This window comes from Gracilinanus agilis, chromosome 3, assembly GCF_016433145.1.
Source record: "Gracilinanus agilis isolate LMUSP501 chromosome 3, AgileGrace, whole genome shotgun sequence".
In the NCBI taxonomy this organism is placed as follows: domain Eukaryota; kingdom Metazoa; phylum Chordata; class Mammalia; order Didelphimorphia; family Didelphidae; genus Gracilinanus; species Gracilinanus agilis.
Window position 1 is genome coordinate 451,719,482 of NC_058132.1, and position 12,872 is coordinate 451,732,353.

At 39.7% G+C, this 12,872-nt stretch overlaps 1 protein-coding gene and 1 non-coding gene across 2 annotated transcripts in view; both read left to right on the forward strand.

Annotated features, from left to right (window-relative positions):
- Positions 1-7,441, forward strand: part of LOC123241702 — a 56,213-nt gene extending 48,772 nt beyond the window's left edge. The window contains exons 2-4 of the mRNA XM_044669262.1: positions 5,428-5,593; positions 6,056-6,464; positions 7,371-7,441. Coding sequence (XP_044525197.1) covers positions 5,428-5,593; positions 6,056-6,464; positions 7,371-7,391 — 596 coding nt within the window. The 3' untranslated portion in view covers positions 7,392-7,441. The remainder of the gene's footprint in view (positions 1-5,427; positions 5,594-6,055; positions 6,465-7,370) is intronic.
- Positions 6,492-6,564, forward strand: TRNAV-UAC. The gene has a single exon. It is a non-coding gene; the product is annotated as a tRNA-Val (tRNA).
- Positions 7,442-12,872: the final 5,431 nt, after the last annotated feature.

Consider the following 12,872-nt stretch of genomic DNA (forward strand, 5'->3'; position numbering starts at 1 on the left):
CTTTTAAGGATTTCATAAAGAAACAGAGAAAGAAAAAAAAGCCTCTATTTTTCTCACTGGCATGCATAGAAAACATTACATCATGGAGCTATAATTGTATTTATGGGACCGCCTCAAAGGTATGCTTCCCAATCACTTAGGCCACTTTTCCATTAAATACTTTAACTCCTTGAGTTGTTTTGGTATATAGATGCTCAGAGCAAGCTAGTAGAGTGCCAAGGCTGGAGACCATGGGTTCTGGGTTCAAATTTAGCCTCTGATACTTCCTATCTATGGGACCCTGGACAAGTCACTTAATCCCCATTGCCTAGCCTTTACCATTCTTCATACTTAGTATCAATTTTAAGACAGATGGTAAGGCTTTAAGAAAAAGTAATTTCCCTTATATAATCTCAACTAAATGTTTTAATAATAAATAATATTTAATAATAACCAAATAATAAATATTTTTCATAATAAATAATATTTTCATAATTTATAAAATGTGTGCCTCAATCAATCAATCATTCAATAAGTATTTATTAAGCATTTGCTATGTGCTAGAAACAGGTCCTTGGAAGACAGGGACATGACAAACTAAATAATAATAATAATAATATTTGTTATAGTTTACAAAATGTATTCCTAAGTCAATTCACTAACATATAGCATTTGGTATGTGACAGTCATAGAGGACAGGCAGCTAGAGGTACAGTGGATAGAGTGCTCAGTCTGGAGTTCAGTCATTTCAGTTTGGGTCCACTCTTCAGTGACCCTGTAAGCATCACTGAGTTACAGGAAGAATTGAATTCAAATGTAGTATCAGACACATACTAGCAATGTGACCCTTGACAAGTCACTTAACCTTTCTGTGTCTCAGTCTCTTCATCTGTAAAATGGAGATTAATTATAGAAAAGTCTCATTCTTTCTTTATGCTTCTGCTAACAAAGAAAAAAATCAGGACTGCAACTTGAGCAAAATTCATCTCTCCCAGTAGAATGCAAGTAGACAGGAAGGTGTCAAGGTAATATATAAAAAAGAAGGGCAGAGACAAATGTCACATTAATCAGTGGTATATGTGAACATTCTCCCTTGGCAGCTCTTTTTCTACATACAGTGTGGGTGTAGAAAGAGGTCTGAATGGCCTCTGCTAACCAAAGAACCAGGAGGAGGCCAATCATCACATGTAGACACATGCCCACAAAATAAAACGCAGCTGGTAGGTCTAATTTTAAGCTCCTTACCCTTGGCTGTCTCATTTCAAATAGATTAATTGCTTGAAAACAGGTGTGATTTCATATTTACTGTTTTGGCTTCACTAATCATTTCAGTCCATTGTTTAACTCCAGAAACATCCTTCTAGCATGTCAGATTTGCCTTCACCATCCAGGACAGAGTGTCATCATATTCATCTTTGATAGTACATCTTGTGAACTGCTCAGTACTCAGGAATCTTCCTGACACCTTTGTTCAAAAAGTGGGCTGGAAAAGGAATAGCAGGACTTTAACATTTTGGAGAAGTAAAGATTAGGAGACTGAGAGTAGAAGTGCTGTACAATAAGCTACCCTAGGAAAGTCTCCTCCTGAGCTCCTTGTTCTCTACGTTTCCCCATGTGGAAAACAGAGATTAAAATGTTTGTTTCATGATGCTGCAGGGATAAAATCTACCTACTCATTTTTTAGAAAAGCAGGACAGGAGTGGACTGAAGCTAAAGGAGTCACTGACCTCCAGAGTCTCTTCTCCATTGCTATTCCAAGCCAATGGAAATTGTACCCCAAGGGGAGATTTCCAGTTTCTGATCTTTCTCCTTGCCTGAATAATAATTTCATACTTCAAAAGGTCAGAAAACAACAACGTGGAATGTTATTCTGATTATGACCAATAAGAAAGAATCATTTAATGAAGTAGAAATGTTGGGAATTTGGGGGGGAAATGGCCATCTTATAATTTGTGAAAAAGGAAAGGAAAGCCAGGATTATTCTGGCATATACCCTTGATTACTAGCTGAGTGACCTTGGGCAAGTTACTTAACCCTATTTACATCAGTTCCTCATCTGTAAAATGAGCTGGAAAAAAGAAATGGCAAACTATTCTAGTATCTTTGCCAAGAAAACTCCCAATGGGGCACAAAGAATCAGACATAACTGAAATGACATAATATTTTTGAACCCTTGATTTTAGAACAAAAGGGTGCCAGAAAAGGATAAATTGGGTCCCATGGTACAAGGGGAATCAATCCAGGAAGAATGGGAGGTTCTCAAGAATGAAATGAACTCTTTTGTTGGAGGCAAGGGAAAATTTTCTAGAGACTTGCATAGAGGCACAGGGAACCCACTGATTAGCAAAGATTTTCAAAAGACATCTTCAGAAGAAGGAAGCTAGAGCAAATAATGGAGAATGAATACAAATGAGTGACTCAGTCCTCTAAGAATAGCCTCTGCAAGCTCAGAATGAGCTGAGGTTGACAGGAATACTAAACCCAGCAAAAAAAAGGGGGGGGGGGGAAGGAGGGGAAAGGGAGATGGGTGCAGCTAAAAAAGGAAAAGTAGGAGGATAAAAGAAAAGAACTATTCCTTAGACTGGATAGGAAGATGATAATAAAGAGAGACAATATCCACTCAATTATTTTACTTTTGTTCTTTCTGTTTACCCCATTTCTTTGTTTCTTTCTGGTCTTTGTTTAATTTTTCCTCGTATCTGAGAGGATACATTTTTCTTCTCCTATCCTTTTTTTGTATGTTTTCTTCCCCATTAGATTGTAAGCTCCTTCAGAATAAGGGATTCTTTTTATTTATATTTGTATCCCCAGTCCTTAGAATAGAAGGTTCAGTCCTCATCAAGCACTTTTTGGACCAGAAAGGGCACAGAAGAAAACTAGGACAATGAAATCTAAAGTAATAGGGACACAAAAAAAGAGCACCTGTCCATCCTTGATAATTATAATAGTTACCATCTATATAGCTCTTACTATAGCCAAAAAGCTGAAACTCATAACTAACAGCCTAACAGCATCCTGTTGAGCATGGAGGTTTTACAACATCCATAAATTAGCATATCCTGTTGAGTAGGGGAGTTTTACAACAGCATGCTCTACCCAGCGGGTCACCCTTCCTCCCTAGATAAGACAGCTCTGAAGATTTAGAGTTATATCCTGTGGCGCCTGGACACATCCCACTGCCTAACTGTTAAGTAAACCCTAAGATATAGGCGCCAGACCCTAGCCCTATAGGCGCCAAACCCTAGCCCTCGAAACATATATATATTCCCCCTTTAAATGCATCACTCAGAATTCTCTTGCTGAGTTCCCCCAGTGCGCACTGGCAATAAAGCTTTCTCCTGCTTGATTGCATTGTCTCATGTGTTCCTCTGGTGGCCACCCATTTGAACCCTAACACTATGTTCCAGTCAATGAATTACAAATACTATCTCATTTGATCCCAACAACTTTGGGAGGTGGTTGCTATTATTATCTCCATTTTACAAATGAGGAAACTGAGGCAAACAGCAGTTAAGTATTTTGCTCAGGGTGACACATTCTACATCCTAGAATAAAGCCACCATTGGGGATCTTTGAAATATGGTGGTGAATAGGGTAGGTACCACAGAAATAATAAAGGGTAAATATCTTCCTTTTCAAAAGGAAGAAGGGGAAGCGAGGGAATAAGTATTTATGCAGTACCTATAATGTTTGTTGTTTCATCAGCCATGAAGGAGGCTGGAGCAGGCACCGTGGAGCTGCTAGAGCTTGATCAATCATCAAAGATGCCACTGCATCCCTGGCCATCTTCAGTAGTCCTGATTTTTGTTTTCACTGGACTTTGATGAGTCTGGAAGAGAAAGTGAGGCTGATGACTTTGTGTAACTCTTCCTCACTTAAATACAATTCACCAAGTGACAAAATATCACCCCTGGTACTCTTGGGGAAAAAAAGGATGAACAACAATGATAGGCTTGGTCCTTTATGAATATTGTCTCACTTGATCCTCACATTAACCCTAACAGGTAGGTGCTATTATTCCCCCCATTTTACAATTGAGGAAAATGAGGGAAATGGCAGTTCAATGACTTGCTCAGGGTCCCATGGCTAGTTTCTGGATCCCATTTTGAACTCAGGTCTTTCGGAGACTCTAATTTAATTCAGGTCTTTCTGAGGGCAGGCTCAGCACTCCTAGGAACCTTTAAGCAGGAACAAGAAAGTAAAATTTTCAAACTACAGGCAAAATTTTTAAATTTACTGTTAAAGTGATGATTGGTGAATATACATTTTATAAATGACCCATGCTTATGATTAAACCTTCCTGGCACTCCAACCACTACTACAACTGGAGTCTTTCAGATGCTGCTCCTGTAGTAGTTCTGGTTAAGAAAACAAAACAAAGCTGGAAGCTTTGAGAGAATCTTTGGTTTCAGAAATGGAATAGCATTCCCCTCTTCTTTTTCTCAAAACATCTCTGACCACTTACATAAAGCTTTCATCACCAACCACTCCAAAGAATAGTCCTCAGGAGAAATTCCATTAGTTCCCTATCTCATTATTCCCAGCCTAGAGAAGGGGGTGAGATCCTTGATTTTTCTCTATAAAATCCTATCCCCCACTACTTCCAGAGCTCCACTTCCACCAGTCCCAGCTACATCTCCTTCTAACTCCAAAATAAAGCTTTGCCTGAGATGAACAGAGCTGGACTGGCACATTCTTTTGAAGCAAGACAGAGCCTGGAACACACCAAACCCATCAAAGCAGGGTAAAAAGAACTCTGGGGAGTTCCCTCCTCCATTGAACCCTCTACCCCTCTTCCTACGGCTAAGGACAAAACCCTTTGACGGTCATAAGTATTTTTGTTGGGTCATGGAAAAAGCCAGCAAGTTTAGAGAGAGACTTTAAAAAGTCATTCAAGTTCTTTCATCCAAGAAGACTTCGTCCTTTACTGCCACTTCCTTATCCCCTCTGGCTCACCTCCCCCCCAGCCAAGAAGCAGTCCCAACATCCAGAACTCAACTCCACTCATTGCAGAGCGGATTACACAAAGGACTTCATGAGGTTGATCTCAGAACATCATTCTGGTGCATGCAACTCATCTTAATATATTTGGAACATGATCCCTAACTCAATTGGGGAATTGCACATAACCATCCATCTATTTTTTTTTTTTTTTTTTTTTTTGCTGGGCAAGTGGAAGAGGCACTTTGTTTCTCTTTTGGCTAGGAAGGTGACAAGTGGCTTTTTGTCCCTCCTTTTGCTGCAGACTTGTACCATCAGTTCTTTCTAAGCAGCGAACTGGCTTTTTCCCTTTCTTGGCTTCCCCAGTGCTTAGCGCCGAGCCAGGGCACAGAGTGAACGCTCAGTAAACATATATTTGAAAAATTCTGGGTTGGTTGGTTTTCTGCCCCTTAGCAGTGTTTTTTTTTGGGGGGTGGGGGGAACCTTAAACCGCAAGATTCTTTCCAGCCTGGCATCCCCACCCGGACCGCAGCAGCGAGCCCTGGGCTCTCCCGCGCGCCCACGCGCCACGTGCTGAGGTGGCTGCTAAGATCAGGGGGACTCGGCTGCACGCGCCAGTACCCGACCAGGAAAGAGAGGAGGAGGAGGAGGAGGAGGCGGGAACGACTAGAGAGCGGGGAGGGGGAAGCTAGGAGAGGCGCCATTTTTTTATCTTTTCCCTCTCTGCCTCGCCCTTTGGAGCCAGAGCTAAAACAACCAACCTGCAGGGAAGCTAGAGGGGAAAAGATAGAGGAATGGTAGGAGAAAAAAAAATTTAATTAAAAAAAAAACACCTAAAAGTTATTAACATGAATGTTGCAAATTTGAAAAGAACAAGGTTGGCCTCGAAGAAATGAGAGAAGACACCCCCTCCTTTTTTACAGTAGGTTAGGGTTAGGGGGCGTGTAGAAGACTACCTGGTATATAATGTTTTTTCGATTTTTTTTTCCGTTGCATTGACTGGTTTTCCCGAGGGTTTTTTTTCCTTCTTTAAACAATTCTTTGTTATAATAAAAAGGATAGCAGAAGTAGAAATATAAAATGTCAATACAAATTAATCTTGTTTTTAAAAAAAAGATTATTTACTTTTTTTCAGGGGGGAGGGCAAAGGGAAGCCTGGCCATTCAGCCTCCGACCTCCCCCACACTCGTCTGAGGGATAGCTTCGAGCTGGAGGATGGGGCAGGGAGATCCTGCACGCCCCCCGCAGCAGGTGAGAGCCCCAGGCGTCAATTTCCGCCTACGGGATTCCTGGCAGAGCTCGCGGAGGAGGGCGCGCGCCTGCGCGTCCAACGGAAAATGTTGGGGGAAGGTGGTCGCCGCCCCATCCCCCACACCAGCCTGGAACGGGGACTAGCCCTCGTAGGCGAGAGGAGAATCCTGGCAGCATCAAGATTGGGGGATTCACTGAGAGGAAGCTCCAGCCCTGAGCGCAGAGCTGGTCACATGATAAAAAAAGAAAAAAAGAAGGGAAGAGGCGTGACTTGTGACGTCTTTATAAAGGAGGTAACCAAGAGGTTTTCGCAATGTGGTGGTTCCATAGTGTAGTGGTTATCACGTCTGCTTTACACGCAGAAGGTCCTGGGTTCGAGCCCCAGTGGAACCAACTCGACTTAGTTTTCTTAAACCCTTTTTCTTATAAACCTTTCCTCACCAATATCCCCAATTTTGCTTCATTTTTCCCTCGTCAGTCCAATTTTTGTATTTTCATTGGACAATCTAATACCAGAGTTTCCCCTTAAGAAACGACCCCAGCGACAGCACCCTCCTTCCTCCAAAAGTCAAAAAGGGCGGATCTGGGCTCAGTGCGGAGGCCACCCTGGGAAGGGACGGAGGTTGGGGGGGAGGCCAACTCCAGAGCTCTAGAGCCGAAATTAATTAATTAATTACTTAAAGAAATGAAAGCTCCCTCCTCCCACTGCCAGTAGGCCCCAAACCCTCTATAATGCTCTGGTTGAGGGCCAGGGGAAAGAAAGCCAAGAAGGAAAAATATCATCAGAGGACCCTGTATAGTAGACAATACGTCTGCTAAATTGAATTGAAAATTCCAAGGATGTGTGACTCCTTCACCAATCTGGGCCTCAGTATTCTCATCCATAAAATGGGTATAATAATAGCACCTATCCTGTTTATTGATCGTCAGAATCCGGTGCAATTATATTCCTAAAGCTGTAGAAATGTTAGTCATTATTATTTTTTTACCACTACAAAGCAAGTTGAAGGGACTAGTCTCTTAGGGTTAGTGATTGAGGCAATTCTGGATCATAATGAAATTCCCATAAAAGGATCACAGTAAATGACTAGTTTAAGAAGCAGTTTCTATGACGCTATTATGATTATTATATTATTATATTACTGGAGAAGATTAGCAAGTATCCTGGTGTTAACTTGCAGGCTTTCTTTCCCCTGCAGGATTATAGATTTAATGCCTGAAGTAACCTTGGAAGCCTTCTAGGATAATCCTCTCATTTTACAATACAGGAAACTGAGGCCCAGAGAGGTAAAGTCATTTGTCCAAGGTCACAGAGGCATGTAAGTAGAGCCAGCATTCCTGCTAATGTGAAGGTTTTTTTCCCCATCATTGTTTTATTTTTATCCTGAAATGAATTAACCACAAAGAAAATGAACATTTCTATACACACTGTAGAACAGAAGGAAAGGATTATACATAAAAATCAGTAATCTCTTTATATAGAGGTTGCTTTTCTTTTTAAGTATATAATGCATTTCAACATGTAACTTCAAATCTGTACTGCTTGCTTTTGACTCCTACTAATAATTCCTTCTGTTCTCTTTCGTGGGGGCCAGGTGGGGAAGAACCCCTCCCCTAACCATTCTCCAAGTGAAAAAAAGAAAATTGTTGTGATGAATGTAATATACTAATATTTACATAATATCTACTTATGTATTATAATTAAGGAAAGCAAATTCCCATACAGACCATGTCTAAAAATGTCTCATTCTGAAAACTGAGGCTATTAACTGATCTAGAGGTAGGGAGCATGCTTCTTCATAGATCGTCTGGAGCCTTGATAGATCACTCAATTTGTTAATCAGATGAACCTAAACTGTCTCACTCCAGACTCTTAAGCCCCATTCAGAGGAAGCAATTTTATCATCTGTGAAACCAGCTTGTTCTTATATGTGAAGGTGGGTCATAGATTTATAGCATTAAAGATTCAGGGGGCAGCTGGGTGGCTCAGTGGATTGGGAGCCAGGCCTAGAGATGGGAAGTCCTGAGTTCAAATGTGAACTCAGATACTTCCTAGCTGTGTGACCCTGGGCAAGTCACTTAGCCCCCATTGCCTAGCCCTTACGGCTCTTCTGCCTTAGAACCAATATGCAGTATTGATTCCAAGACTAGCAATAAAGATTAAAAAAAAAAAGATTATCTAATTCAAAGACTTCATTTTTTACAATAAGGAATTTACTAAGTCAGACAATAAACATTAAGTGCCTGCAATGTGCCTAGCATTGTGCCAATTCTGAGAATACAAAAAAAAAATATATAAATAGATGGTCCTTGTCTATTTAATTGGGGGTAGGGGGCCTGAGCCCCAGAGGGATGATGTCATTTACCCAGGGCAACAGAAACGAGATTCAAATCCAAATCCAGCCCTCTTCATTATATGCCAGGTTCGGTGTTACCTTGGGGATTTCTGCTCAGGTGGAGGTAGGAGAGAAGTTCTGCGGTCCCTTCTGACTCTGACATTCTATGTTCTGTGATTCTAAAACACATCACTAATTGGCATTAAATTAAAATATAAATATATACAAATATTTATATATGATATGATATATATTATATAAATATATATATAAATTAAAATTTGTATAAAATATAAATTAAAATATAGAGGAGGTGAGCAATATTTGCAGCATTAAGCACTTAACTATGTGCCAGGCAAATACAAATGAAAAAGAAAGACCCCCAACTGAAAAGAACTTATATATTTATTGATGGGAGGAGAAAGGGGGTGGGCAGGGAAAGGAACATGCCCTCTTGGGGACATGGCAGTGAAGTCCATGGGGCCAGTATCACATTTTTCATTAATCAACAAAAACTATGTAACATGGGAGAAAAGAGAGTAATAGTCTTGGGGTTTGTTCAAATCTCTTCCATGCAAATTTAGAGATAAAAATCCACATTTATGAAAGGCTCAGAAATAATAGTGTTTTTTTTTAATCTCATAGAGACAGCTCTTCTACAGATCTAATTTTCTTTTTATTACTTTGTGTATGTAACACATGACAATCAAGTTTTATTGCTTAAAATTAAGACTGAATTTACTCTACATTTTTACCTAGAAACTGGAAAGAGAATTAAGCCCTGGAATATTAGAGTGAGAATGCTCTGGCACACATTTTACAGATAAGAAACTTAGACATATTGCCTTACATCACTTTTAACTACTAAGATATGTCCCCCTTTATAATTCCACGTTTAAAAAAATTACATTCAACATCCTGCAACAAAAGGATTCTGTCTCCTCTTCTCCTTTCTAGTGACTTCCCAGTGCCCACTTAGCTTAAATAAAAGTTCCCATCCAAGGTGATGAACTACCTGTTTCCATATTAACTGTGCTTACTAATCCAATATGGCGATTAACAAATCCCCCGAGCACAAAATCCCTATTAATTAGTTGGCCTGAAAAAGGCGGAGTTTGAGAGAAGTCCCTCTTTGGTGCTGGCTGAATTTTGGGTCAAGTTGGGAAGAAAGCAGTAGACGTGGGTGCTCTTCTTCACACTGACTCCATTTCCTGGCGGGTAGGAGTATAGGACCCAGAGTTCACACAACCTGGAAGGCACTCCCTGGACCATAGAAGTTCTGGAGGAATTGGGGAAAATCTTGAATGAATTTGATGCTTTTGATGCTTTGCCAGGAGGAAGGAATGGAAACGTGCACCCTGAAATGTTTCCCCCATGCCTCATATTATTTTTTTCTCTTCATTGTTCAGTTGTGTCTAGCTCTTCATAATCCCATTTGGTTTTTGGTTTTTTTTTGGCAAAGATACTGGAATGGTTTGTCATTTCCTTCTCCAGCTCATTTTTACAAATGAGGAAACTAAGGCAAACAAGGTTGAGTGACTTGAATAGGGCTACACAGCTAGTAAGTGTCCAAGGCCAGATTTAAACTCAAAAAGATACAAGTCTTCCTGACTCCAGACCTGGCACTTTCTGTATTATTTTTCCCTCTGATCAATGAGTCAACAAGAATTTACCAAGCACTTGTATGTTCCAGGCATTTGATTAAAAACTCAGGGTTACAAAGAAAGGCAAAAGCAGTCCTTGCCCTTAAGAAACTTATGTGCTGGGGGGAAACATGGAGAACACCGGATGGAGGATCTTTTGTGAAGGGCATCAAGTAAGCCAGCCCCACTGGACTCTTAAGAGGACAAGAAGGGTAGTGATGTGTTAGATGGGAAGGTGCTGTGTGGCGAAGAGCTTTAACTATCAAGTAAAGGAGTATATATTTGATCCTAGAGGTAACTAGATGGAAGAAGATGAATATTTGTAGGAGGCCATTTATTCATCCAGTAATAGTCAGGGAAATGGTTCCCTAATCCTTAGGCCAAGGAAAGTTATAAATAGGTAAAAGGCAGGATTGGGACTAGAAGCTAGGTCTGTTCTTCCCAGGATTGACTCCAGTGTTGAAAAGATTATTTACCCAGGGTGACAAAGTCTTTGTGGAATTTAAAGAGACCAGGTTTATCCCTAAGGTTTGCTTTTCAATGTGACATGTAAGGCCTTAAATGGATTGGTCAAATCATTCTCAGATAAAGGATGCTGCAGAAACCCACCAGTATTTATAAGCAAGCAGCATCAAATATCTTATCTTCTTACATACATATGTGATATTTCCTGCAATAGACCATAAGTGCCTTAAAGCTTTTATTTTTAATTAAATTAATTTATTTTATTCTATATAATTATGACATTATTTTTATATATTTATATGTGTAAATAATTTTAATTAATTAATTTAAATTAATTTAATTAAAAATAAAGTTTTATTTTTATCCTTGTTTTCCCAGAATCTTAATAGACACTTAAATGTTTGTTGACAGTTTGCTGTTGCTAATGACTTCAGCACAGAGCTTTGTACATAGTAATCACATCAGTCATTCATTCCTCAAGGCTGAGCCTAACCATGATATTCTACTCCAAGCATAAGAAATGAAATCTAAAAAGCCTACGAAATCTGAGTCTTGCTTTAAAGCTTAGTGTAAAGAAAGCAACAGCATTGAAAAGATGGATTCAAGGCAGATTTCTGCTGAAGAAAATGTGAACAGGGAAAGATCATGTGTTGTACCACATGAACCCTCATATATCCTGAGTCCTGATATAGCATATAGCATGAGTCCTGTGGGGCAGAGTGGATCTGGCTACTGATCTCAAACATGACTCAGCCCAGGGATGTCAAGGACCTTTTGTTGACCATCACACAGGACTAGCCACTGGACGTCTTCCCCTCCCCTAACTTCTGCCTCCTTCTCAGGAATTGGCAGCCACAATGGCATTACCTTTGCTGCTGTGAAGGGCAGGACTGTGCCACAAGACTGTGGAAACTCAGTATCCTTGTACTTTTTAAATTGTTGATTACCTAACCAGTGATGGGCAAACTATGGCCCATGGGCCAGATGGGGCCCTTCTCCTTCATAATCTTTCATCAACAGGGCTTAGTATCACAAAAAATACAAGAATTTTGTAAAATGTATTATTGTTATTTTTTAATAAATTATATTGGCCCACCTAAATTTTTTTTCCTTTCCTTTGGCCCCCTCTTTAAAAAGTTTGCCCATCACTGACCTAGACCAACCATCTCTTCCCTGTTCCCTAGAAACCTTCTCTGAGGGCTCTCTCCCTTCAATGTTCCTATTCCACTTAATCTTACCCTTTCATTGTGCCCTCTGGAACCCTATTCAGTGATGTCCTTCGTATTAGATATATGCCCACCTCCTGAAAATTCATTTTTATTTGTTTATCATATATATGTATATTATATATATAAACATATATAATTTGTGTGTGTGTGCTGCTTATAAGATATATACTTTGAAGGGGAAAAGTTTTGGAAAACTCAGATTTCAAGAAATCCCTATATCCTTTCCCCCTCCTAAATCCAAAAGTGAGCCTTTGAATAGTTGAAATCAGAAAGTATCTCTTGTCTCAAGATGTACTGATCTTCGTCAGTTTTACTTCAGACAGCCCAGGCATCTTTAGCACTGAACATAGAGGGCATTTAATAAATATTTATTGAATTGAAGTTGAAGGGGTCCAATGTAGTCACTAGCAAGTAGTTCCTATTCATTTATATTATTTTCTTTGTGTTTAGTCAAAAAAGACACCTAGTGCCTGTCTCCACTAATCAATCTCACCTCAATAAACTCTGCTAAGACTTGCTGCTATTGAGGACAGTAACTCTATGGAATAGCTTGACTGATGCTTGGCAAAAGCCATAAGTACTCACTGAAATAAGATGCTTATAAAGGCAAAGGCCCAAGTTAATCTTCCCCTTGCTTGGGAAGCTCTCCACATAAGCAAGTGAGGAGCTACTCTAAGAATATACAGGAAAAATGCAGTTCAAGATAGAAACCATCTTACTCTTTCTGCTTTTTGGCTGTGAAGGTATGGTAGGCATTCTTTATCTGGACACTTAATTATGAATGGATGTTTCTTCTGTCACGCACACTTTCCTTAATAATCTGTGATCTCTCAAGGTCTTAATGACATGCCTTCTGATGTGGATGTAGCCTATTCTAGAGGAAATTTAGAGTCAATGGAATTTAGGAAAAGTGATGAAAAGAAAGATTGTACATTTAATATTCACAAATAGTTCTAAAAAACAAGACTGCAATTTTGATTTAAGTCTGAGCAGAGATTTATTCAAAGTATTGTTACCTTAATACTGTT